Raw genomic sequence first — 25,602 nt, 5'->3', positions numbered from 1 at the left:
TTAAAAAAATTTATGACAAAAAGATTAAAAAAATAAGTTGTAAAAAAAACTTTTTTAGAAATACTCAAAGTTATGGAATTTTTTTTAATAAACTTCAGCTAACTATTTATTTATTTATTATTATTATTATTATTATTTTGGGGAAAAAGATTTATATTTTGAAAGTTTAATTAAAATAATAAATAAAATAGTTGAAAATTTGTGCAAACATTTATTTTTTTAAAAAAAATTAGATTTTTTTTCTACGAGGTGGATAAATCACTGTTTAGAATATGGGTATATATGCTCAACTGTCACATATTCTCACCTTTCTTACAGTGGAGGAGTTAAACTCGTTTCTCACCTCCATATCCAAATAATTTTATACTGTTGGGTTAAATGTCTTTTCGTTTATAAAATTAAATTTCTGATGGGTTTATGAAATTTTTTTAACTCTAATAACTTATATGTAAATTTATCTGAAAATTATGATAAATGTTAAATTTTCAAATTTTATTAAAAATAAAAGATATTTACCTTAATAAAATCTTTATATTTTCTTATAATTTTAATTTAATCTAATTTATTCATTTTTTTAAGATATATATATAACTTTCAATTCCTATTTATTTCAACTTGTTGGTCGATTGAATACAATCCATGAGCAAATTTTACTAAACTACTATGTGTTTTGCTTCATTATTAATTCGGGACTTGTGATTTGCATTATAACATTTTAGTATACGGTAGTTTAAACCATTTGTAAAAATAATCAAAACGCTTAACTTTATTAATTTTTGCTGATGTGGCTTAAAAATAGACCTTAATTTATTTATTTTCTTTTATTTACATTATTTAAACATATATTAATAATAATCATTTAGGTCTATTCATATAGTATTTTAAAACCACTAATGTTATAATTAGAGGTAGATTTGAAGGATTCATAATTAGTACATGTTTTAGTAATATAAATAAAGACAAAAAAGATAAATTCATGTTTAAATTAATGAAGTTAAACGTGTTGTACTGTTTTTTGTAAACGGTTTAGACTGTAGTGTATTAAAGTATTACAACTTAAACCAGAAATTCTGAATTAATAAAAAGACAAACCACATCGTAGTTTAGCAAACTTTCTCTGATATCCAAAATTCACATGACACATTTTATAAACAGAATTTTTACCAAAATCTTGAAAACGAATTAGATAATCACACTTACAAATTTATTGGATGTCACCAGCATATATAGAGTACATAGGTGTAATAACTTGATAGCCAAGTTGTTACATACCAAAACGGTTGTCTTAGTGTACAAGTCACGAGGTTAATTGCCACACAAGTCACGAGTACATGTACGTGATCTTCAGAGGAGTTTGACGCGTAAGTCACGGGTTCATGCACAGGCACAAGTCACAGATATATGCACGTGGTCTCTGGAAGTTGCTTGGCGCGTAAATCACGAATACATGCACTTACCGTGTATGGTCTTGTTTAGCTAACAAATCTCATACCTTTAAAATATCATAATTAAAAATCTTTTTATAAATATTTAATGCATATTTTCAAAGCAACACACAATAAATAACTAATTTAAATTAAAAAAAATAAAAACTTAGGATAATTTTCACATCCAAAAAGGTGACAGCTAACACTCAAAGAAAGCAAGCACGCACACCCATCACCATGCAAGCCCACACGTGTCATACCCTTCTCTTCTCCCACGTGTCCTTTCTTCCCTTCTCTCCTCTCTATATATATCTTGCAAACTTCTCCATTCTTCATCCTTATCAAGAAAAACAATTAAATTAAATAAAAACTATTTAAAAAAAAAAAAAAGGATGACAGATTCTAAGGATGCCTTGGAACCAGTAGCTTTACAAGCTCCAGTGACCTTAGAAAGACCACTCCGTGCAGACCTTGAGACCTCCCTTCCCAAACCATGTAAGTATATATATATATATATGATCATATATATATATTATATATATTTTTTGAAGTAGGGTGGCAGGCAGAGGTATTGCCGTCACGTTCTCACTCTCTGAAAAACAGGAGTTCTCACCCTCTCTCTGAAAAGTGGGGAACGCGATTCATGAGAATCGAACTTGCCCCTCCTAACATAAGGGGACCCGGGATACCGCTGGGCTCTTTTATATTTATATATATATCCTTAGATAAGGTTCTCTCTAATGAAAATTCATGTATATTTGTATATATATATATATATATATATATATATATATATATATATATTTGGATGTAGACATGGCAAGGGGAGTGGCTGCACCAGATATATATCATCCAGAAGGAAGCAGGGACCACAAACATCACCAACTCAGTGTTCTTCAACAGCATGTTGCTTTCTTTGACAGGGATAACAATGGCATCATTTACCCTTGGGAAACTTATGCAGGTTTTTTTATATATATTTCTCTTTGTTTTTCACTGCTTTCTAAATTTAATTACAATGATAATTATTCTATTTTCTTTAAAACATAAAAATTCAGGTTGCAGAGCAATTGGGTTCAATGTGATTATGTCACTGATCCTTGCTGTTACTGTTAATGGTGTTCTTAGTTTTCCTACTCTCCCTGTAAGTTTTTCTCTATTTTACTGCTTAATTTCAAGTAAATCTATGTATTCATGGTTTTTCTTTTCAATAATTTTATCCAGAGTTGGATACCATCTCCTTTCTTTCCAATCTATATCTATAACATCCACAAAGGTAAACATGGCAGTGATTCTGGTACTTATGACACTGAAGGAAGGTAAACTGCAACTCAAAGTTAGAAGATACTTATGTTTTAATGTGTGTTTGTGTGTGTGTGTGTGTATATGTGAAATGTAAGTTCATGATGTAGGTATATGCCTGTGCAATTTGAGAACATCTTCAGTAAATACTCAAAAACAGTGCCAGATAAGCTGACATTCTCTGAGCTATGGCAGATGACTGAAGGACAACGTCTTGCTTATGACTTCTTTGGAGGGTTGTGTTTTGTTTAATTGTTGTTATTTAATATGGTTATCAGAATTGGTGTTTAATTGTCTGATATCTTTGTGTATAGGATAACAGCAAAGTTGGAGTGGTTGCTTCTTTATGTGCTTGCTAGAGATGATGAAGGTTTCTTGTCTAGAGAGGCCATGAGACGTTGCTTTGATGGAAGTTTGTTTGAGTACTGTGAAAAGCAACAAGAGTCATACAACAAAGTATGGTAAGAGTAATAGAGATGAGCATGTTCATGTATTAGTTTGAAGTTTGTGAGAATGTTGTGCTCTGTGTGTTTGTCTGTGTTGATCTTTGAACTCTAATAAAGACTCTGTTTTGTTGCTTTAACTGTGGTTATTTGTAACTGCAGATAAAAATACATCACCCTGTTTGGTTAATGTATCAATAGAACAAGTTCAACAAAGTAAATTTACATACATGAATATATATATATATATATAGAGAGAGAGAGAGAGAGAGACTCTGTTTTTCTGCTTGAACTATGGTTATTTGTAACTGCAGTTAAAAATACATCACCCAGTTTGGTTAATGTATCAATTGAACAAGTTCAACAAAGTAAATTTACATCCATGATAATATATATATATATATATATACACACATTGGTATACAATGTATTGAGCTTATTGTTCTTCTATGAATGAGGAGATGGAGTTGTGGTGTGAAGGATAGCAACTCCAATGGAGAAAGACTGCAGAGCTGAAAGAGTTGGATGGAAATAGATATGGTGAAGTTCTTCATTGATTTTCACCATATTTGAGTAGTGGTTCACCATTCTCAACACCCTGAAAAGTTTCAGATAATCAAACAGTTATAAAGAGGCAGAAGCCTAAACACAAGCCTAAAAACAGAGACTTCAGAGGATAAGGTTTATCAGCATTTGTTCATGGATTGAGTTATTTTAAGGTTGATGATTATATTTCACTTGAGTTCAATTCAATTCTAAGACTAAGATTTATCAAGCATACAAGAATACTGAGAAAGTAAGACTCTTCAATGATTTTAATCATTGAGATGTATAAATACTGTTTTTATGAAGTTCAATTCAATTCTGAGACTATGATTTATCAAGAAGCATACAAGAATCCTGAGAATGTTTAGTCTTTTCCTTAAGTTCAATTCAATCCTGAGACTATGATTTATCAAGAAGCATACAAGAATCCTGAGAATGTAATGTGTAAGTACTACTTGAGCTTAATTCAATTCTAAGACTTAAGATTTATCAAGAAGCATAAGCCTAGAAGCATACAAGGAACGTAAAGACTTATCAATGATTTTTGTTCATTGAGGTGTATAAATATGATTTTACTTCGAGTTCTGTCAAGAAGCATAGTCCCAGAAGCATACAAGATTCCTGAGAATGTAAGACTTATCGATGATTTTTTGTTCATCGAGATGTATAAATACTGCTATGTTCATAGCTCAAGAAATTTTCGAGGAAGATGAAACTAAAGAAAAGTTCTGGATGTCGAAATACACACCTCTACGAAGAAATCAAGCGACTTAGTATCTCCCTGCAAAATAGAACTCCGAAGAACAGTGAGAGGGCAACCGATATCCCAGCCACCGCATTCGCAATATCCACCTGATTTCCACCTTTCTGTAAGACAAGATGGACCACCATTGCTGTCATTCGGACCACCATGCATACCAGCAGGGATTATGACATTCATATTCCGATCACTTTGTCTCTTGTTACAAGTTTTCAATGTAGAAGATGACTCTAATGATGTATCGGCCTTGCCTAATCTAATCGTCTCGAGAAACTTTAGACCCCAACCACCTTCAGCTGGTCTTTTCTGGCTATTGCTTTGATAATCCTTGACGACAATAGCTGCCAACTCAAGATTAGGCCGGAAATCATATTCACGGAAATTCTTTGAAACTAAACTGTCTGAATTACACAACTCTGAGAGAATTGGCTCTTGGAGGAGTTCATCATATCGAAAACACAGTTCATTGGTTTTCCGGGTAGACTTATCCTTGAAAGAGTGGCTTGGTTTAAACATTTCCGCCACCTTCTTAGACAACCCCTTACTTTTCACTGCCGATGAGGATGAAGTCTGTGTTTGTTTCGAATGATCTTCGCTAGCCTCAAACAGCACAAATTCAGTCTCCGCAATTTTTGAACCATTCGAATTCATAATAAAAGACATGGACACCTTCATTTTAGCAGCAAATTCAGTGACGCAATTTCCACTACTTTTCGTGTTCTTTTTGCTACCTGCTACTGAATGGAACAAGTACATGCAGTCCAAAGATTTATCGGTTGATGATTCGATCTTTTGAGAATTGGCGATGAATACTTTGCTGGAGTCTTCGGTCATTGTGAACACAAAACAAGGAATGCCACCCTTCCATTTACAATGAATAATTCCTTTGGTTAAAGAGCTGTTCAAGGATGAAGTTGACTGGCATGAGCATGTTGAGTTAGTACTAGAACTAGGGACGAGCAACGTTTCGGAAATCCTCATCTCCGATATTTGTTTCTCGAAAGTGTCGAATTCTTTCTTGAGTTCTTGCAATGAAGCATCACCGCACGGTGTTGAACAGCAAGTTGACTCTGAGAGTTCTCGGCACGTATCATCTAAATCATCTAAATTGAGAAACAATGAGCTATTCAAAAGGATCTTAGCTTTGATTGCTTTTTCTATTAGATCATACAGTTTTTGCCTTGATGGACTAAAAAATGCATTCTCTGAACCATCTTCGAGGAAATAATCAAAAATGAAGTCCCTGAGATCATTTTCGCCTTTTGTTTTCTGATGTTTTGATCTTTCAAATGTAAGCTCCGACGACCTTAAATTCAGCGGGAATTGAGGCAAGGGAGCTGTAGAACATGCTTCAGATTCCTCCATATCAGAACATTTGAGACTTTCGGCACATAGGCATGATTGCTTCTTAAATTGGTGGCTGTCTTCCGGTCGAATAGCGTCAAGGTATAACAAAGATAACCGGTTAACCAGCTTCTCAAACGCTGATTTCAATTCTGATGCAGCAAAGCCGGAACATTCTTCTTCGAATTCTACTACAAAGTTCCTTTTCTTCCTTGAGGACCTCTGGCTCATTCAGATACATCTGACCCATTTCTGAATTCCAACAACACAAGATTACTCGCAGCCGCACATATCGTATTCCAAAAGTATTTCTGCAAAACAAGATGAATTGTTAAAAACAAACACAAGAAAAGCACAAGAAAAGAAAAGGAGATGAAAAGCTCAATTGGCAATTGCAAACAAGAAATCAGAATGGAAAAGAAAGCAGTAAGTAAGACAACACAAGGGTGAACACAAACAAACATCTACAAATTGTCATATTCTAGCAGTAAAATAACAGTGAATCAAGCTGGAAAAATTTAGAAATGTAACCAAGTGGATGTTCTAACCTTAGATGAGCAGAAAGAAGAGAAGACAAATAAAGCTAGTCCATGAGAAATGCCAAAGTTAAATGGATCAAAAAATTTACAGAATGCACCAAAAGAGGCCATTTGGGAAGAGACTATAAATTAATAGATCGGTCGTCTTCAATAGAAAAGAAAGATGCCCACCTCACATGTTATCGGTCTTATTCTTCTTCCCGACTTGATGCTTTACAGGTCACATGGCACCAAGCAAATGCATGGACAAAAATTCCTCTTCTCAAACCATTGCTAAAAAAAAAACAAGAACTTTTGTTTCTTTGAATCCTAATCTTCTGTGGAGGTTTTTCCATTACTGATATAACTAAACTTAGCAAAATCCAGATACACAACAGCATGGAGATATTATAAAATAAGTAAAGATAATAACTTCAATTGAATTGCCATAATAAACTAATGAAATAGATCCAATCATAAGCAAAAAAACTTCTCTTGAGCACATGATGCATTTAGACAAATTCATACACCAATCTGCCAAACTTTTAATGGCCCACCTACTGAATTGGCCAAAGAAGATATATGGTCAATTCATGTCCGTGAATTCAGCATGTAATTTAGTGATTCCTTTGGTTGTTGAGTTATCAAATTGCAGTACAAGTAGAAAGATTCATGCTTTTTCATGAAGCAATTATCTATTAAAATCACTGTGGTAGAACAAGAACAAAATTCTTTACCTTATGAACCCAGTGCTTCCTTTTTTTCCAAAAAGCAGCAATCTTTCAAGAACTATTGTGAATCACAAAACAAAAGGAACAGGAAAAAGCATTCCTTTGCAAAAGAAGATGGAAAAGAAAACTAAGTGGGATCTATTAAAACCCAAAGATTAGCAATACAAGGGAGGATAAACTAACACTGTATAAGAGCACTCTTGAGCCTTTCTTTAAAGATGCAAAGAACCAATCTTTTCAACAACCACACCGCACTATCAACAAGTCTTCATTTTCTCCATTAGTGTCAAAAGAAGAGACAAGAATTAAATTGTAGAAAAAGAAAACCAAAAACAGAAGAAAAAAAAATGACTCTTTGAGAACTACATCCAAAAAGGACCCACAAAGCACCAAACTTTGCACAAGAATAGCCACTAGAAGAAACAAAGAAGCAACTCAAATGGGTGGAAAAGCAAGCTAGAGGTTACAGCTTGCGTAAGAGCTTGGACTTCTCATCACTGCAGTAAAAAAGCTACTATCAAAAACAGTAAAAACAGTGACTTTTGACTGATTTCATGACCGTTTTCAATGGAACAAACAAAGAAGATGAAGATCAAAGAGAAGAGAGAGAGAGAGAGAGAGAGAGAGAGGAGCGTTTGAGAGTGGTATCCAATGCAAGGGTCCACGAGTAGCGAATGAAGCGCAGACGTGTGCAGTTATCACTGGCCACCACCACCGCCGTTGTAAACCATTTACTAGCACTATATATATATATGTTATCAGTGCCGAATTTATTGAAAGTTTTCTTAAAATGAGTTGCAATAGTGACAGGGGTGTAGAGGCAAATAACCTGGAGAAAATATCAACCGGCAGAGAGGTGTTAGATTATAAGGGAGAAGAGATGCATGTGTGTTTGATGTAATGCCAGTCAAGGCATTTCACCCAGTCAGAGAACAGAAGATAACATAATAGAGTAGACAACTCTATTATTCAAACACCCAACGAGCACTTAGCTCTACCATCCTTTTTATAATAAAAAAGATGCAAACCCAAAAGTACAATACCAACATCCCATTGGCCAGACCTACTGACTTGTGTCTATTGGCCATGCTGAAACCTTAAACCCATTCCCATTGGTTGGACCAAACACTAAGAGATATGGAGAGTAATAAATACTTTCCTTACAAAACATCTCAGTCAAAGTAGCTGAGATTTAGACCACTCGTAACCACACTTGTCTTCACGTTTGCACGTCAACAGCACCATGCGCCAACTCCACATCGTGCATCCCTGCTCACAACCACCGCCGCTGTGCCCATGCTTCTGATTACTTCTCAACATCCCCCCTTGATCAAAGCATGCACAGCCCAAGACGCTCTCTAATGTAGGCATGTTTCTCGGCTGGTAGCGGCTTTGTAAAAATATCTGCAAGTTGATCATCTGTAGAGCAATGGTGAAGAGATATTGCACCTTCTGCAACCAAACCACGAATGAAATGGAACTTTACGTCGATGTGTTTGGTTCTTCCATGGTGCGTGGGGTTCTTCGCAACTGCAATGGCAGAAAGGTTGTCGCACCAGAGCTTTGTAGGTTCCATCATTTTATGCCCACAGTCCTGTAAGATCCTCCTCAACCATACTATCTGACACGCAACAGCAGTTGAGGCAATGTACTCAGCTTCGGTTGTCGACAACGCAACAATCTCTTGTTTCTTTGATCCCCATCCGATTGAACTCATGCCCAACCGAAAAAACAACCCCGAAGTGCTTTTCCGGTCTGACATGGAACCACCCCAGTCGCTATCTGAGAAGGCTTCAAGAATACCTCCATCACCCCGAGAATACCAAAGACCAAGTTCTTTGGTACCAGCGAGGTATCTTACCACACGCTTGGCTGCTGTGAAGTGATTCTTATTTGGATTGCTCATGTACCTGGACAAATAATTCACAGCGAAACAGATATCAGGACGAGTATGAGTAACATACAATAGTCTTCCTATTAGGCTTCTGTACTGCCCTGGTTCTGAATACTCCTCACAAGCTTCTTCTTGGTTCTTTTGGTTTACACACATGGGGGTCACAGCTGGCTTACATTGACTCATATTCATTTGTCTTAAAACCCCTTCAATGTAACTCCTCTGCCTAATAAACATACCCTTCTCATCCTGCTTCACTTCTAATCCAAGGAAGTGATTTACTAATCCAAGATCAGTCATTTTGAAAGTCTGCATCATGTCTATTCTAAAATCTTGTAGCATTGTGGAGGAGGCACTTGTATAAATAATATCATCAACATACAAGCTGATCATTAAACATTCTCCACTGTTGTTCACCTTCTTGTAGAGTGTATGCTCACAATCACTTCTGATGAACCCATGTTCTTTGAAATGCTGATCAATCCTTGAATACCAGGCCCGCGGTGCTTGTTTCAGCCCGTAGAGAGCTTTCTTCAGTTTGTACACCCGATGTTCCTCTCCTTCTATGATGTATCCTTCAGGTTGGGCCACGAACACTTCTTCCTGGATGTCACCATTCAAGAAAGCTGATTTAACGTCAAAATGAAATACATTCCAACCTGCATGAGCTGCGAGCGCGAGGACCACCCTTATTGTCTCTAAGCGAGCCACGGGTGAGAAAATTTCATCGTAGTCAATACCCGGCTTCTGTGAATAGCCCTTAGCTACCAACCTTGCCTTTAGCTTCTGAATGTCACCTTCAGAGTTGAATTTTGTTTTAAATATCCATTTGAGGCCAATGGCTTTCTTTCCTTCAGGGAGATCACTTAGCTCCCATGTTTTGTTGCTAATGATGGACTCGATCTCATCATCCATTGCTTCTCGCCACTCTTTTCTTTTCACTGCTTCCTTGAAATCTGTTGGGTCTGCCGCAACCATAGCGAACGTACATGAATTATAAACGTCTGATAATAACTTAGTCTTCCTGGCTGGTGACCCGTCTGTTGGAGCTATGCGAGCACTTGGATCTGCTGGAGTTGTCTCAGGTCCCGCGATCCTTGCCTCGCTGCTCACTTTTCCTTGCACGTTGTGTTGATTCTCAGAGTCGTCTGGGACCACCCTCTCGGTGTATATCTCCACCTCTTGATGATCTTCATGTCTTTCCTGCCAATCCCACCGAGATTCCTCATGGAAAATGACATCCCTGCTAATAAGAATTTTACAGGTGATAGGGTTATACAGTCGATAAGCCTTAGATTCTGAAGAATAACCAACAAACAAACATTTCTCAGATTTTTCATCCAGTTTGTGAGGTTTATGTGAGGTGATGAGTGCAAACGCAGTGCACCCGAACACCCTTAGATGATTCACTCTTGGTTTGAAACCATGCCAAGCTTCGAATGGAGTCATGTTGTGGAGAGCTTGAGTGGGTGACCTGTTGATCAAATACACAGCGGTAGAGGTTGCCTCTCCCCAGAATTTGGTGGGCATCCTTCCACTTTTAAGAAGACTGCGCGCCATCTCCACAACGGTCCGATTTTTCCGTTCCACCACGCCATTTTGCTGTGGTGTGTGTGGTGTGGTGAATTCCCTCTTGATCCCCAAATCATCACAGTATTTTTTAAAAATAAGAGAAGAGAATTCACCACCCCGATCGCTTCTAATTGTTCTGAGCTTCTTTCCAGCTTGCCTCTCCACCAGGACATGGAATTTCTTGAAGCTTTCGAAAGCATCTGACTTGTTTTTAAGAAAATACACCCAACACCACCTGCTGTAATCATCAATAAGTAAGAAAAAATACTTGTTACCTCCCAAGGATTCTTCATTCATAGGACCACACAGGTCCATGTGCACCAGCTGAAGATGAGTTGTAGCTCTTCGAGAGACTCCACTAGTGAAGCTTGTCCTTGATTGCTTTGTTAAGGCACAATCTTCACAAGGTGAGTCAGCCTTTATCTCTGGTATTCCAATAACCAGCTTCTTTTGAGCCATGGATACCACACTTCTATAATTTAAGTGCCCAAATCGAAGATGCCAGAGTTCAGCTGGTGATTGCTTCTTCACAGCGACATTTAGCCTTCCAATATTACTGATGTCCAAAGGAAACATGTTGTTCCGTGTTCTTTGGATTGTAACAACTTGATTCCCCGTCTGTTTGTCACTTATAATGCACTTATCTTTAACAAATACAACTGAGTATCCTCTAGATAATAACTGGCCGACACTGAGAAGGTTGTGGGCCAAACCTGGGATAAATTGCACGTTTTGTAGCTGCATTTGTTCACCTGAAGGAGAGACCACTCCCACAACTCCTATTCCTTGCACCATCATCTCCTTGTCATTCCCAAGCCTTACACCCATCTTGTGCGTCTCATCCAAACTGATGAACAATCCCCTCTCGCCTGTCATGTGGTTCGAACACCCGCTGTCAACGAGCCATACCTGAGATGCTGCTGCTGATTCTGAGGAGCTGCAGACCATAAAAATGTTGCTAGACTCCTCTTCCTTCACGACCAGATTGGCTTCCTTGTCGGGTTGCTTATTCCTCAACCAGCAATCAGCTTTTACATGCCCAAGTCTTTTGCAATGAAAACACTGAATTTGACCTTTGTTTTCAGTGCTCCTTCCTCGACCACCTCGAGCTCTCCCTCTCCCACGAGTGAATGCTCTCCCGCGCCCTCTTCCATCTCCCCACGAGCTTCCTGGACTCCCTCCTTTGCTGTGAGAAGAGTTAGTGGATTCAAACCTTGTCAAGAGAGCTTTTTCTCCTACCTTCCCAGCAGCTCGGTTGACTCTAACCTCATGAGCTTGTAACGTGCCACAAAGATCATCTAGAGAGAGCGTAGAGATCTCCTTTGACTCCTCTATCGCCACCGCAACCCAATCAAATTTTGGTGCTAAGCTTCGCAGGACTTTAGAGACAACCTCCGGCTCTTTGAGCTTGTGGCCGAGGGCCTTGACTTGGTTTGAGATGGAGACCACCCGAGAGACATACTCCTGGACTGCTTCATCATCTCTCATTTGGAGGGTCTCGAAATCTTGCCGGAGAGCTTGTATCCTCACCGCCATCACCTTGGAGGTCCCCTGGCACTGCTTCCTCAGAGTTTCCCACGCTTCATGAGCGGATTTGGCTTCCGATATTCGGTCTAGATTCGGGCCATCCACAGCCTGTTGTATTATGCTAAGAGCCTTAGCATCCCTCTTCTTGTTCTCTCTCTCCACAGCCTCGTCCTTCGATTCAGCAACCCCCTTCTCCACAAGATCCCAAAGTTCCAGAGACCTGAAGACCGTCTTCATCCGAAGACTCCACCTGCCATATTCTGGCCCCGTGAACACCGGAACCGATGGCTGAGAAAGGGTAACCGGAGACCCTGGTGCTGCCGGGGTGCTGCTCGACGCCATTCCGGGCTCTGATACCACAATGTAGAGGCAAATAACCTGGAGAAAATATCAACCGGCAGAGAGGTGTTAGATTATAAGGGAGAAGAGATGCATGTGTGTTTGATGTAATGCCGACCAAGGCATTTCACCCGATCAGAGAACAGAAGATAACATAATAGAGTAGACAACTCTATTATTCAAACACCCAACGAGCACTTAGCTCTACCATCCTTTTTATAATCAAAAAGATGCAAACCCAAAAGTACAATACCAACATCCCATTGGCGGACTCTACTCGACTTGTGTCTATTGGCCATGTCTGAAACCTTAAACCCATTCCCATTGGTTGGACCAAACACTAAGAGATATGGAGAGTAATAAATACTTTCCTTACAAAAACATCTCGATCAAAGTAGTGAGATTTAGACCACTCGTAACTCACACTTGTCTTCACGTTTGCACGCTCAACGGCACCATGCGCCAACTCCACATCGTGCATCCCCGCTCACAACCACCTGCCGTGCCCATGCTTCTGATTACTTCTCAACACAGGGCAGTTAAAAATGCTGACTTTATTCAACTAACATTGAAAAAAAAAATTATAGAGTTTAAAAATATGTTAAGTGTGACTATTAAAGTAAGTGTATTTATTGATTTTGGTATTTCTAAACTAATTTGTGGAAGACGCCAACTAGATCTCTCTCTTCGTTTCGTTGTTGTTGTTTTTCTTTTAATGAAATGCGATAAACATAAGACAGTCATACAGGCCGGAAATTGAATAAACTCATACTATCTTATTTGGTGATGCAGAATTTGAGTTGCAAATTCAAACTCATAATAGAGATTTTCTATATTGGGTGCCTCGCTGAGGAGAGAATTCAAGTTGTTTTTTCTTCTGCTGTTTATTATCCTCTTGTGTGTTTGTCTTTTTTTTTAAATAAAATTATGATTTATTCATTTTAATTAAATAAAATAAAATAATTGAGGACTTGTTATTACTATTGCATCTAATTGGATTTAAATTTGAAATTTTATTAATATTTTATATAAACACTTTTTTTGAAGTCGTTGAGGTATGAATCTTTTGCTAAATCTCTTTGTCTGTGATATTTTAGTGTTGCTATGAAAGATTAGTTATTTTTCATCATTAATTACAACTTGTGTACATGTTTAGTGGATTTTTTTTTTTTTCAATTTTGTTTATAGAAATGAATCTTTTACTATTACCTCCGTTCTAAAGTACAAGTGGTTTAACGATATTACACAAGAATTAAGAATAGCATTAAATTTTTTTTAAAATTTACTAACATAAAAATTAACTAACTTACTAAACTATCTCTTTCTTGGAACCATATGTTTTTCTTGGGACTATCAATATTACTCTCTTTATTTATATAACTTGAGAAATTGAAGATAGGTGAAATTAGAAAAAATGAATAAATATTATTTTGATATTGTAAAATGATAATTATTTTGGAATAAATTTTTCCTCTTAAAACGATTTGTATTTCAAAATAGAAAGAGTATATCTCTTTATCTGTGATATTTTAGTGTTGCTTTAAAAGATGAGTTTTTTTTCATCATCATAATTGTAATTTGTGTTCACGTCTATTTTTTTTACTTAAAATGAGATTAAAATTTTCTCACCATATATAAATATATATAATGACATTATGAAAACTGAATAATTTGTTATTGAATTTTATTAAATTGCCGTTCAAGCTAACATTAACAACAAAATTACATGATTTCTTCTACCATTTCTATTTTATTTTTTAATTTTCTCATATGTTAATCCATTTGATGTCACATGTCATAATTGAACTTGCTTAAGAACCACTTCTACATCTCACCTAATTTGCTCGGAATGTCAATATCCACTTGCATTTAATTACATGGAAAATATTCACTCACCATGTGAGCATTGCCATTATTTCAAAACCAAATTTAATAATCACTTTTTTTTTTCTCAAAATCCCAATTCAACTTAAATTCTAACAACTACATTAAAAAACCATATTTATTCATTCATTATTCATGAAAAATTATACTCCATTAGGCAAATTACTTTTATAACCTTTGTACTTCCTCAAAGTTATATATTTTTAAAATAAAAATTAACCACTTCAAAAATTACAAGTACAATAATTAGAGTGAATGATATGTTGAAAATAAATAAGAGTCACAATCTTGAGTTTTAAAAAATATTCAATAACAACCACTATAGTGTAGTGAAATGTTATAAAAATAATGAATGCGTAGATCTAAAGATTGAATTACTTGGTGTGTAGTACTATTGCAGTATTGTATATATAATGTAGAATATTGTATAAATATTATAGCAGTGTTGTTTATTTATTGTTTGCGTGTCTTTTGTGAGAGGATGATATTTCCCCCCTCTCAAGAGTTGGATGGCAAAGAGATTTATTAACTTGGTTTGGTTTTTGAAATATCTTCTGGGCATGTACATGATAGGACTTTAATTGCTCCATATGACGTATGGCCGAGTTAATAAACCCCTATAGGTCGTTAAGCACTATAACTGGTGTACTACTATATATGTCTGTCTCTTGATACCGCTTTGTCAGATTGTGTTTGTCGTATTTGTCAAAACCAAAATTCAAACTTTCTATTTAGCTTATCAAACCCTAAATTCATATATTTTTTTAGTATGTTAAAAAAATTGGGAGAGTATACAAAACACTTATTTAAAGAGAAAACCAGTACAAACAGAGAAAATCTATACAAAAGCAAGAATAGAAAGTACAAATGCAAAATAAGAAAACAAGACAGAACATGACAACAACAAAAACAACAATGAAAACATTTACGAGAGGTGATGCGAAACTAAAATAAAAGACTACAAACAACACCGAAAGTAAAAAAACAGTTAGATCAATAAAGTCCAACGTGCGATGACAAACTGTTTGTCCAACCTTTTTGAAAAGGAGTGAATCACTCCAAAAGATGTTGTGATGTCGATGTGCCGACATGATCAAATGCTATTTCCTTAAAAAAATCTATAAAAAATTAAATTTTATTTAATTAAAATTCTATAAAAAAATATTTATTAAAAAAAAAGTTATGTGGATATATATTTCATATAATCTTAGTCACCAACCACAAAACAAAAACCAATGATAATAAGACACGTGTCCAGTTTAATGTTAACTAACAACCACCTCCCACTCAAATACATAGCCTAAACCACCCGCGGGAAGCTTCTCTCATGGCGCTCATGGCAACCAACAACGAAGAAGAAGAACAACAGCAACGCCAAACCCTAATCGCTCCCATCCCTCAATCTCTCATCTTTGGATTAGGGTTAGGGTTTCTATGCCTCTCCCGATCCCAATCCCTCTCCACTGGCATCAAACTCGCCGATGGCGCTTTCAAGGCATCCAAAGTTATCCCCAAATTCCAACTCCAATCTCCAACATCGCCTCATTCCATCCTCACTGCCTCCAAAGCCATAATCAAGGCCTACAAGCTCTCATCCTGCCTCAAGCCAACCCATTCCAGCCCTAGAATCACGCTGCCTATCTCTTCCAAGTGGATCAAAGCCTATCTTGGTGCCGCCAATCTTATCCGATACGCCCGGCATGGGTTCATGGGGCTAGGGTTTCTGAATGGAGGGTACAAGATTTCGAAGAATTTGGTCAAGGTTCTTGAAGGATTTGGGGCTTTGGAGCTGGATGCTGTGACGAGGAATGGATTGAAATCGTTAGGGTTGGGGGTTAAGACTGCGATCGTCTTGGGAGAGATTGAGCTGCTAGTTTCGATCAGGCAGTGGAGGAGAAGCCGGTGTCGGTTTGTGAGGGACAAAGGATTGAGGTATGAGTTTTGTTTGAACTCTAAAAGGCATGATTTTTGTTATCTGATGAGACAAATGCCTGTGGATCACTTGGTGTTATTTGACAGAGATGATGCTTGTGTTGAAGAAAACCATTACAATGTTGGAATATTTGAATTGCTTTCTCTGTCAATTCCTGTGACCAATTCATGATGAAATTTTGCTAAATATAGTGTAGCATTGTCTTTATGTTTATATGAAAGATGTGATTTTTAACTTGAGTGGTTGTTGTTCAATGTTGTTTGTTTTGCTGTTCTGTTGAAATTCAAGTGTTTCGTTTGATTGGTTTGAAGGTGTTCATTTGTTTTCTTTGATCGAGGTTGTTCATTTAGAGCATAACTAAATAATTTGAAGATTTGTTTTTAATGTTTGAATAGTTCTTGATGAGATAAAATTAATGAGAATCTCATGAAGTATGTCTCCCTTTTAGGTTATTTTTGCTTGATGGGGTTGAGACTGCATGTGTTTTGATCACATTACAATCTGAAGTTTGTCCTGTTCTTGGATGAAACTGAAGCATACTGCAATATATTTGCTGTGTTTTTCAAAGATATGGTAAATTAGTGTGCATTGTAATCATTTCTTACATAACTTTGAAAAGTGGCAAAAAAGTATGATTTTCAAAGCTACTGCTTGTGCAGGACCTTGTTAAGTTATCTATGCCCCAGTTTACACTTCCAAAGAAACAAATATTAAAAACACAATAGCATAGGATGAAAGTTGTTTTTATCATCTAAACTCACCTTATCCTTCATATATAAACTATAACAAGCTTCCAATTTATCTAATCAAGTAATTTTTTTTTTTTTAATTTTACCTATGTTTGGCAGCACCTTGTTATGTAAACGCATTCATGGGTTTCTGAAAGTATCTTTTGCCTAGCCTTTCCAAATGATGGTTGGAATGCACTAAACCTTCCGCGTATCTTTCATTAGTACCACTCGTACTGCCTTGTCTCCATTGTAGTGAAAGTCAGAGTATAAGGTTCATCAATTGGACAAGGTAATCATTTTGTTGAAGACTGTTTAAAGTTCAGTTGAGTTTGTCCATAATTTGGCCCAATTGGTGATGTCAATACCAAAAAGAAGAGGATCTTCAGTACCATAACTGCAATCATTTATGTACTCTTGATAGTTTGCTAGACTTGTTCAACATAACATGATGCTGCAAAGCCAAAGGAAGGTTGTACATTCACTCATTTGCTACAATGTCTTTTCAACACCTTTGTCCAACATAATTCACAAATACTGTTCCAACATTATTTATTATATCATTATTATATGACAATATTTAGCTTGGTCATGCAAACAAATGAATCCACATAATGAGGGGAAAAATCTCTAATATAATAAATGTCTTACACTGTTGATGATAGAAAACTCCAAGCCATTCATTGTGAATTGGGACAAAAATCACATTCATTGATCCATTGTGATACTGGAAATGGGAATATAAACTCAATGTTATTGTATAGCCGTTCATATCCAAGACTCTATGGTATAGTTGTATTTAAAGGAATTCACGCCACTGATATGAGCAAGTATGTCTGCAGAATCGAACATGTCTTCTTCCTTCACCATAATCTGCAAATATAGACAGCCAATATTAATAATCAGAAATTTTCAGGCTGCATTTTTAACACCCAGAACAAACAATAAGCTCTTTTTTTTTCCTCTCTCTATGAGTTTTTCGATGATTATGAATAAGACTTAATGTGACAAAGCATTTTTACCGCCCCATAACCCCATAACTTTGCAAGCAATTAAGTTTCAGATGAGGAGGTATGAAATTAACCAAAGATTGCACTAGCTAATCTGTTTTACGTCCTAGAACAGATTCCATTTTGACATCCTCTGTTTGCATGTTACGGACTTCCTGTCATCAAGAGTCTGATGAAGCAGAAATAATGGTTAATTTATGTTATTATGCATCTAGAAATAATATTATTGTTGTGTTTTCTGGTAAAAATGTATTCTAGCTAGGTTCCATCTTATTGTGATCTTTAGTATGCATTGCTGATAAAAGAAAAATACCCAATATTCTTGTGATAATGCAATGTATGACTTCTGGAAGAAAGAAATTGGACCAGACCATGGAGCTTACTTCCTCATCATCTTCATATTCATGGTGAGTAGAATTGGGCCTCCTTGCCTCTCCTAACTCATCATTCTTTGCAAATCTTCCTCGGACTCGTGGTCTGCTGTCTGCCAGAGTTTTACGACATGCATACTGCAGATTTATTGAGAATCAACCAAGTCAGTTCATTGCAATTTATGGAAGGTAATATTCTTCAGTGAAATCATTAAAATTTGGTTGAGACATTGACTCAGTATTCCAATCTGACCTTAATCTTCTTACTGAAGTTCCTTTCATTCCTCTTCTTCATGTATCTATGGATCTTTTCCTTCCTTTCTTCAACAGAAAGACGACCGACCTTGAAAGTGGAGTCATCCAGTACTGAAATGTCTGTTGCTGGCAGCGTTGGACGAGCATGCTGGTTATCAGCGATCGGCTTCACATGAAACCATCAGTAAGCAAAAATTAACTCAATCATACTGTGACAAGATCTATATAATCTTTAAGCTCTATGTTCTATTTTACCATAATGTTTATCACTGAATTTTTATGAGCTGATGAATCTATGATATATATACCTGCATTTCCCCTGAGTTGAAAACCTGCTGGATTGGCTCTGGCCCGAAAAGTCCCACACCATCACCTTCTGCTGTCCTCTGATACTCAACCATCTCTTGGGACGATGATCTCGCCGGACCTGAACCAGCCATTACTCCTCCAGAATAAAAGCTATGTGCATCTCCAGGCATCTGCATTCCTGTATTGCCTGCATAATAGGAACCAATACCAGGATCCAAGAAAGCACACGACGGTGGAGCATCCAACCCGACATACGCCAGTGGCAACGGCGGAAGGCAATCATCCTCATAGACTGATGGCAAACCCTGAAGCTGCATAGGCGGGGCTACCGTATCAGAGCAGAAGGATGAAGAGTAGCAACCACTGTTCATTGCCTCGGACAACATGATCTGATCCAGCGGATCCTGCTGATCACCGATATAAGGGAGTACTGCAAAAGCCGATGAAGCAGGGCATTGATCATTTGGCTGTTCAGTTTCCAGCAATGCCGAAAGTGAAGATGCATTCATGGAAGAGAACGGCGAGAAAGTTGAGGCGAAGGTATCATCATAGCAGCAGAGACTGCCGGTGCCACCAGCCCCGCTACCGCTCGCGCTGCCACTGCAGTCAGCTCCGCCGGAACACGATGAGACATCGGAGCTTCTGAGGGTTTCAGGGAAGAGCTCAGCATCATCACATAAGCTGAGAATCTCCGTGGCGATCGGACTACTGATTCCCTCCTGTTTGTTAAACAAGATCTCAAGAGTGAATGAATTGTTGTTGATCATTGTTCTATGCATGCAAAATGTTTTCATGCATCAGTTCATCAAGTACAGTGTTTATTTGCATTCAAGTTTGACAGAATGATCATCAAATATATTAAGTTTGAGCAATGGACCTAACTTTGAGATATTTTGTGTTGCTTGTCCCTGAACAACAACAAGCACACAAAGGTCAACTCTTTGTAGATAAAGTCAACTTCTGGCATAGGTATTACCGCGTTGACCTATAAGGTGGTGGAGTTGGCTACCCTAGGGGTAGCCAATGTGCCCTAATCATATATATCAAGTGACATAATATTATCAAATGAATAAAAAAAAACATAGAAATGTTTGAGGTAATCATTCACTGTAAGTTAGATTAATTAAAGATTAAAGCAAGTTAAAAGGCAGAACAAGTCAAATAATACTTTATGTTTCAAAAAAAGGTCTAAAGAAAAAAAAAAAAAATGAGTGCAATATTCTTAAGCTAAGTTGATGGGCAAAAGCTATAAAGCTAAAATCCAAACAGAGCACTTATGCTTTTGTACCAGGGAACAAACATAAGCCAAAGAGCTAAGGATTCTCTTCTCATTAAGTGGAGTTACTTGAAATTTTCTTGAAAGGATATGGAAGAGATATTACCCTTCCCAAAATGCCCTTTCCGTACCCTCGTAGGGTTTCTATCTTATTGGTCACCATGTGAAAAAAAAAAAAGGTGGTAGAAGTGTTCCTCACAAGCCATTAATTTATCTCTAATTATCTAATCAATATTTCATGCAAACAAAAAAGCAAGGAAATGAAAAACAAGAACATATATATATATATATACAAACAAATCAATGACACAAAACAAAACAAACACGTAACTATTAAAACATGCATGAAGCCATGCATGCATGCATGCATGCATGGATGGATTCAAATGAAGAATCAGACATGATATATGATCCATATTTTGCATGCTTTGTTGATATTCATGCCAACAAAAACCAAATGGAAATGAAGAACAAGAATGCATCATCAAACCATGCATGCATGCATGGATTAAATGCAACAAAAGAATTAAAGAAAGAAAGAAAGAAAGAGATTGAGAGATATATAGAAATTAAGAGAACAAAGATGAGAGAATCATTACAACTGGGAAGTGCTCTGGAGGATGAAGAACGTCTTGAAGCATGGCCTTGAGAAAAATGGGAACTTTTGATGAACAAAAACCAAAGAAATAAACTCTAAACTTTCAGCTGAAAAATTATATATGAATAAACATTTGTTTGTTTATTCTTATTAAAAAAAAATAATCAATGAATAAAAAAAAAGGGAGGAAATTAAAGAGAGAAGAAAGCTCTGATTAAAAAAGCTCAGGGCTTGATCCCAATATATATACAGAAGAGATGGTGAGATGGGAAACGTGAAAAGGTGGCTAAAAATAGGAGGATGGGAAACGGGAAACGCTAACGGAGTTGGGGTTGTACGGCGAGTCACCGTCAGTAGTTACGGACGGAGCTTCCGATGTAAACGGGGGACCCTTCGTGGAAGCGGGTCCCACGGCCGTTGCGAGTCAACTGCCACGCTGGACTGTGAGGTGGCAGTCAACCAGACTCTCATCCAATCTCATTTATATTATTGTATTGAATCAATTTGGGAACTTTCCTTTTATTATTATTATTATTATTAAAAAATAAAATACATGACTTTTCATTAAAAATAAATAAATATTTATGTATTGAATTTTCTCAAATTTTCCTGCATGAGTTGGCAATTGTAAATTTGTAATATGTCACTTTAGTTTATTATAAAAATCGCCTCATAAATTATAATATGTCTCTTTTATTATCTTCGTTATTTTATGTTATTATTATAATTATTTTACGAGATGTGGATAAACTATACTAGAGACGTACATAGACATAAAGTTAATCTTTTAATACACTTGCGCCCTCACAATTGTGTGACTTGTGGTTCGAACTAATTTTCTCAGTATTACACGAAACACACTACATAAGAACCTAGTACTCATAAATGAAAATATCATTGGCATAAATTTATATTTTTAAAACAACCATAAAATTTTATAATCATATATTTTTTAATATATATATATATATATAATTTCGTTCAAATTACTTATAGGCATTGTAATTGTGCAAGCATTTTATTTTATTTTTTTATTATATTTGAAAAAAAAAAACCATAAGCTTTTATGATATGATTTTTATCTGAAATATTCACATTGTTTAATTTGAACAAAAAATTATATTAAAATAATTGTTTATTTTATTAAAGGTATTTAATAAATGAATTTTATAAAAAACATTTATGAACATACAATACTAGTATATATCCTTGAAATATTAAAGTTATTCCCATTAATTATCACATCATGGACCCATTTATTGTGTCTTATTAGCTCGGAACATATGTGTGATTGAATGGGGGTTTATTAATGATTAACAACATTAATTACTTATTAAATTAGAGATTAGGTGGTAGTAATTAATTAGATAGACAATGCTTTTGTATCTAATTAGTGGTCATGGATTCTATGGATTTGATTCTAATGAAAAGACTTAATTAGTGAAAAAGTAGAAAGTTTAGTGCTTGTTAAACAGTAGTTAAACACTTTGATCTTTTCCAAGTTTGGATTCACTGTTTATTTCATGCTTAATAATTCGAGTATTAAGACTCAAGTTTTATATTTCTTGGAATTGGGTGAGATGATCTAAAACCAGTGATTAAGAATATTCTAATTGTTTGAAAATTCAATGACATGTGAATTTAATTGATCCTTAATTTGTTTGTTTGTTTGTTTTTGGCCAAATTAAATTTAATCTTTTATAATGTCGATTGAACATAAGTTAAATTAGTCACAATGTCACATGTAAAAGATATTCACTATTTAATAATTTGCATTAAGATAAATTATTAATTTAAAAAATATTAATTAGCTATTGGTTATGTGGGGAGTACATTACTATATATTTTTTTTATATTGAAAACAAATAAACCACTTAAATTAAATTAAAAAAAATAGTAGAGTATATAAAAGTACACAAGACTTTCACTATTAGTGGAACTATCATAACAAAATGAGAACACAGACTGAGATAAATTCTAAACACAAAAACACTCAGACAACAAAGAATAAGGCATCTCTAAAAAGAGGTAAAAAAGTAATACAGTACTTTACTCTGACTATTGAGAGCATTTAGAGATGATCGTCTCTCCCAGGCCTCTCAGGATCCCAAGGACTCAAGACTTCTCTTGATAGGTACAGCTGAGTAATCTATCTTATATAACCTCTCATAAATTATTATTATTAATATGATAACATTCCCTGCTCTAAATAGTAATGTGAATATTAATTACTGGTTGTACATTATTATATTACCTCTCATAAATTATTATTATTAAATGATCTCTTAGGGAAAAGCTCTGTTCTTTCTCCTCTATCACCCACATCTTTATAAAATGAAATAGGATTATGAAAGTCAAAATTATTATTCCATACTTCACTACACATCTCATTGATCTTATCGCATCTTAATTTATTTTAATATTTTATTAATTATATGTTCCATATTAATTTCTATTTTCATTATACTCGTATGCATGTTTGTTGAATCTATTGGCCAATTTATAAAGTATAGAATAATAACTTAGTTAAACTATAATTTAATTATCAAGACATAACTTAGTATGATCAAATTAATTAATCTAGAATACGACAAATAAACACAAGACAACCCCCGGAAAAAGTAGTTTAACAAATCGGAACAAGTAGAGCTAGGAATATATAAAGACAATCCCAATCTCAATCTAAATCTAAATCCCTCAAATGAATTAATATTAGAAACCAAAGGAACAGGAAGAGATGGGGGGAACTTGAACTTATCATCAAAAGAGTCTTAAGAGTTAGAGTCAAGAACACTCACTCTAAAGAACACAAAGCAAAGAGAACTAATGCCCATCAATCATCATCATCTTCCCTCCATGTCTTCAAAGAGAGAGAACTTAACTTTTTAAGCTCCTCCAACATCCAACTATTCAAGAATCTTAACCCCTCTCAAAGGCCAAACCAAATTAATTCAAAATTATTTATTTTATTTATGTATTTTTGACAGCAACTAGAGGATGTGTGCACAGGAGCATTGACAGTCTGTTTGTGCATCATCACCTGATTAACATAGAGATTGGGCTGCAAGTTCACTCTCACAACTGGGAACTCTTAGCATTATTGTGTTTAGCACATTTTTAACTGATCGTATCACTAGACCAAAGGTCATTTTGTTAACTCAAAATTATACATATATATATGTATATATATATGAATATAGAGATACTCTAAACAAAAAAGAATATAGTGCAACTCATCTCTTCTTTCATGGATGGTCTTGCCTTCTCTTTATACCTACAATGGAATCACATATTCTTTTTACTTTTTTCCTCATCACTAGTTAAAGCTCTTAAGGCTACACAGGAATCCCATTCTCTATTTCCATTACTCTACACCAAACAAACAACCCTTTCTCTTTCTCTATATATCTTCTTATTGCTTTCAATTTGGGCCCTTCCTAAAGTGAAACTTAAAATATGATTCAACGAGTACTTTGCTATTTTTTTTTATTGTACTTAGATTAAATTTCTTTATAATATGGTATAACAAATTTAATTTTTTTTATTGTACTTAGTGATACATAATATATTTTATAGAATGTTTTATATTTTTATCCAAAACTTCAACTATTTGATTAAATTGTATAAATATTGTGCTCAATACAAGAGTTAATTGAATGTTCAATTCAGTGATGATAATTATATATATATATATATATAATTTGATTATTGAAAAATTAGATTAATTCATGATATTCCTTACAGTTTGGTATCAAACAGTAGAACAAAGACCATGGATGATATTTTTCAAAGACTATTGCTTTTGATTCTTTATGTCGTTTTCTTAATATATCCTTCTTCTTTTATATACTTTCCGTCTTCTATAGTTGCTTATTTTAACTCCTTGTGGAATTTGCTAACTGATAACTTTGTTCTTATTTAAATAAAATTTATTAAAAAAAAAACTAGATCATTTGACCAAGTCAAAAATAAAAATAAAAATAAAAATCTCTTTCAACTTTCTCTATCAGATCCTTAAAGTTAAGAATTCATGTTTGAAAATCAAACGCAAGAATCATATTATCTTAATAAATTCTCTTCCCATCAACTCTTGTATATATCCTTCTAATTTTTTTATTACTATTTAAAAAATAAATTCTATTCACCATTTTAACACACAACTTGTCCTAATCACTAAAATGCATGACATATATCTAATTAAATCAAAACTGATGACTTAACTAAACCTATAAAAGACTCATGCATACATGATATCATAGAATTTTTTTTAATGTTACATACATACACTGTAATTTGTATTAATAACTTAATAAAGTTGTAAAGCATGATTAATAAGGTTGATTAATGAGAAGAGATAATTAGATGTGAGTGCATGCATGATGTCTCATTTCATGAAGACAAGAATCCGACCATGCTTTGCATATATCTGATAATGTTCAAATGATGATCATCATCATCAAATAGACATAGAGACATAGAACATATATATACAGAGATAGATACATATTCTCAACAACTAATTAAAGAAGCATGCATCTCATCTTCTTCTTTCTCTCTTCTTCTGATCACTCTTCATGCAACTTGCTCATGATTTTAACTTATATATATATATATATATATATCTTATCTAAGCATCTCTTTAATTTCTTCATGCATTTGTCCATCTTTTATTGGTTCTCTACTCCAACACCATGCATGCCACGTATCTTTTGCTAGCTAGCTTTCTCCTCTCTCTCTAATTATATATCTCAATGAAAAGAATCTCTTACTGATAAATACTTCTCTTTTGAGCTATTTAAGTTGTGAATAATAAATTTGTGGTCAAAGAAAAACAT

General features: G+C 35.2%; 4 protein-coding genes across 11 annotated transcripts; 2 read left to right on the top strand and 2 right to left on the bottom strand.

Annotated features, from left to right (window-relative positions):
* The first annotated feature begins 1,767 nt into the window (after positions 1-1,767).
* Positions 1,768-3,341, top strand: LOC120276114 (peroxygenase-like). The gene is made up of 6 exons (XM_039282848.1): positions 1,768-1,922; positions 2,242-2,391; positions 2,486-2,571; positions 2,652-2,746; positions 2,840-2,965; positions 3,044-3,341. The coding sequence occupies exons 1-6, from the start codon at positions 1,820-1,822 to the stop codon at positions 3,192-3,194; spliced, it is 711 nt and encodes a 236-aa protein (XP_039138782.1). The 5' UTR covers positions 1,768-1,819; the 3' UTR covers positions 3,195-3,341.
* Positions 3,342-3,574: 233 nt separating this feature from the next.
* Positions 3,575-7,244, bottom strand: LOC120276089. 4 transcript variants are annotated; one of them, XM_039282829.1, is made up of 4 exons: positions 7,078-7,244; positions 6,533-6,634; positions 4,467-6,133; positions 3,575-3,770 (listed from the first exon to the last, which is right to left on the bottom strand). In XM_039282829.1, the coding sequence occupies exons 3-4, from the start codon at positions 6,051-6,053 to the stop codon at positions 3,723-3,725; spliced, it is 1,635 nt and encodes a 544-aa protein (XP_039138763.1). In that variant the 5' UTR covers positions 6,054-6,133; positions 6,533-6,634; positions 7,078-7,244; the 3' UTR covers positions 3,575-3,722. The 4 variants fall into 4 exon arrangements, with proteins under 4 accessions (XP_039138763.1, XP_039138775.1, XP_039138758.1 ...); XM_039282841.1 differs by lacking the exon at positions 6,533-6,634; XM_039282824.1 differs by lacking the exon at positions 7,078-7,244 and having other exon boundaries at positions 6,533-7,026.
* An 8,357-nt stretch (positions 7,245-15,601) lies between these two features.
* LOC120276736 lies at positions 15,602-18,474 on the top strand. Of its 4 annotated transcripts, XM_039283426.1 has the most exons (3): positions 15,602-16,219; positions 16,669-16,793; positions 17,069-17,201. In XM_039283426.1, exons 1-2 carry the CDS (start codon positions 15,615-15,617, stop codon positions 16,745-16,747), a joined length of 684 nt encoding a protein of 227 aa, XP_039139360.1. In that variant the 5' UTR covers positions 15,602-15,614; the 3' UTR covers positions 16,748-16,793; positions 17,069-17,201. The 4 variants fall into 4 exon arrangements, with proteins under 4 accessions (XP_039139360.1, XP_039139376.1, XP_039139368.1 ...); XM_039283442.1 differs by lacking the exons at positions 16,669-16,793; positions 17,069-17,201 and adding an exon at positions 18,328-18,474; XM_039283434.1 differs by lacking the exon at positions 16,669-16,793 and having other exon boundaries at positions 17,069-17,192.
* On the bottom strand, positions 17,685-20,937 carry LOC120276720. 2 transcript variants are annotated; one of them, XM_039283407.1, is made up of 5 exons: positions 20,769-20,937; positions 18,893-19,612; positions 18,583-18,750; positions 18,342-18,467; positions 17,685-17,821 (listed from the first exon to the last, which is right to left on the bottom strand). In XM_039283407.1, exons 1-5 carry the CDS (start codon positions 20,808-20,810, stop codon positions 17,717-17,719), a joined length of 1,161 nt encoding a protein of 386 aa, XP_039139341.1. In that variant the 5' UTR covers positions 20,811-20,937; the 3' UTR covers positions 17,685-17,716. The 2 variants fall into 2 exon arrangements, with proteins under 2 accessions (XP_039139341.1, XP_039139334.1); XM_039283400.1 differs by lacking the exon at positions 20,769-20,937 and having other exon boundaries at positions 18,893-19,787.
* Positions 20,938-25,602: the final 4,665 nt, after the last annotated feature.

Source organism: Dioscorea cayenensis, chromosome 2 (assembly GCF_009730915.1).
Source record: "Dioscorea cayenensis subsp. rotundata cultivar TDr96_F1 chromosome 2, TDr96_F1_v2_PseudoChromosome.rev07_lg8_w22 25.fasta, whole genome shotgun sequence".
Taxonomy (NCBI): domain Eukaryota; kingdom Viridiplantae; phylum Streptophyta; class Magnoliopsida; order Dioscoreales; family Dioscoreaceae; genus Dioscorea; species Dioscorea cayenensis.
Note: the sequence above shows the minus strand (reverse complement) of the source record. Positions and strands in the feature narration are given on the sequence as shown.

Excerpts from the sequence above, each read along its gene's own strand:
- LOC120276114 (XM_039282848.1), top strand. The coding sequence starts at position 1,820 with ATGACAGATTCTAAGGATGCCTTGGAACCAGTAGCTTTACAAGCTCCA. Across the intron at positions 1,923-2,241 it reads GACCTCCCTTCCCAAACCAT|ACATGGCAAGGGGAGTGGCT; the intron begins GTAAGTATATAT and ends ATTTGGATGTAG. Across the intron at positions 2,572-2,651 it reads TTAGTTTTCCTACTCTCCCT|AGTTGGATACCATCTCCTTT; the intron begins GTAAGTTTTTCT and ends AATTTTATCCAG.
- LOC120276089 (XM_039282829.1), bottom strand. The coding sequence starts at position 6,053 with ATGAGCCAGAGGTCCTCAAGGAAGAAAAGGAACTTTGTAGTAGAATTC. Across the intron at positions 3,771-4,466 it reads CGCTTGATTTCTTCGTAGAG|GGTGTTGAGAATGGTGAACC; the intron begins GTGTGTATTTCG and ends GAAACTTTTCAG.
- LOC120276736 (XM_039283426.1), top strand. The coding sequence starts at position 15,615 with ATGGCGCTCATGGCAACCAACAACGAAGAAGAAGAACAACAGCAACGC. Across the intron at positions 16,220-16,668 it reads GTGAGGGACAAAGGATTGAG|GTTATTTTTGCTTGATGGGG; the intron begins GTATGAGTTTTG and ends TCTCCCTTTTAG.
- LOC120276720 (XM_039283400.1), bottom strand. The coding sequence starts at position 19,687 with ATGAAAACATTTTGCATGCATAGAACAATGATCAACAACAATTCATTC. Across the intron at positions 18,751-18,892 it reads TCAACTCAGGGGAAATGCAG|CCGATCGCTGATAACCAGCA; the intron begins GTATATATATCA and ends TTTCATGTGAAG. Across the intron at positions 17,822-18,341 it reads AATATGAAGATGATGAGGAA|ATTATGGTGAAGGAAGAAGA; the intron begins GTAAGCTCCATG and ends CTATATTTGCAG.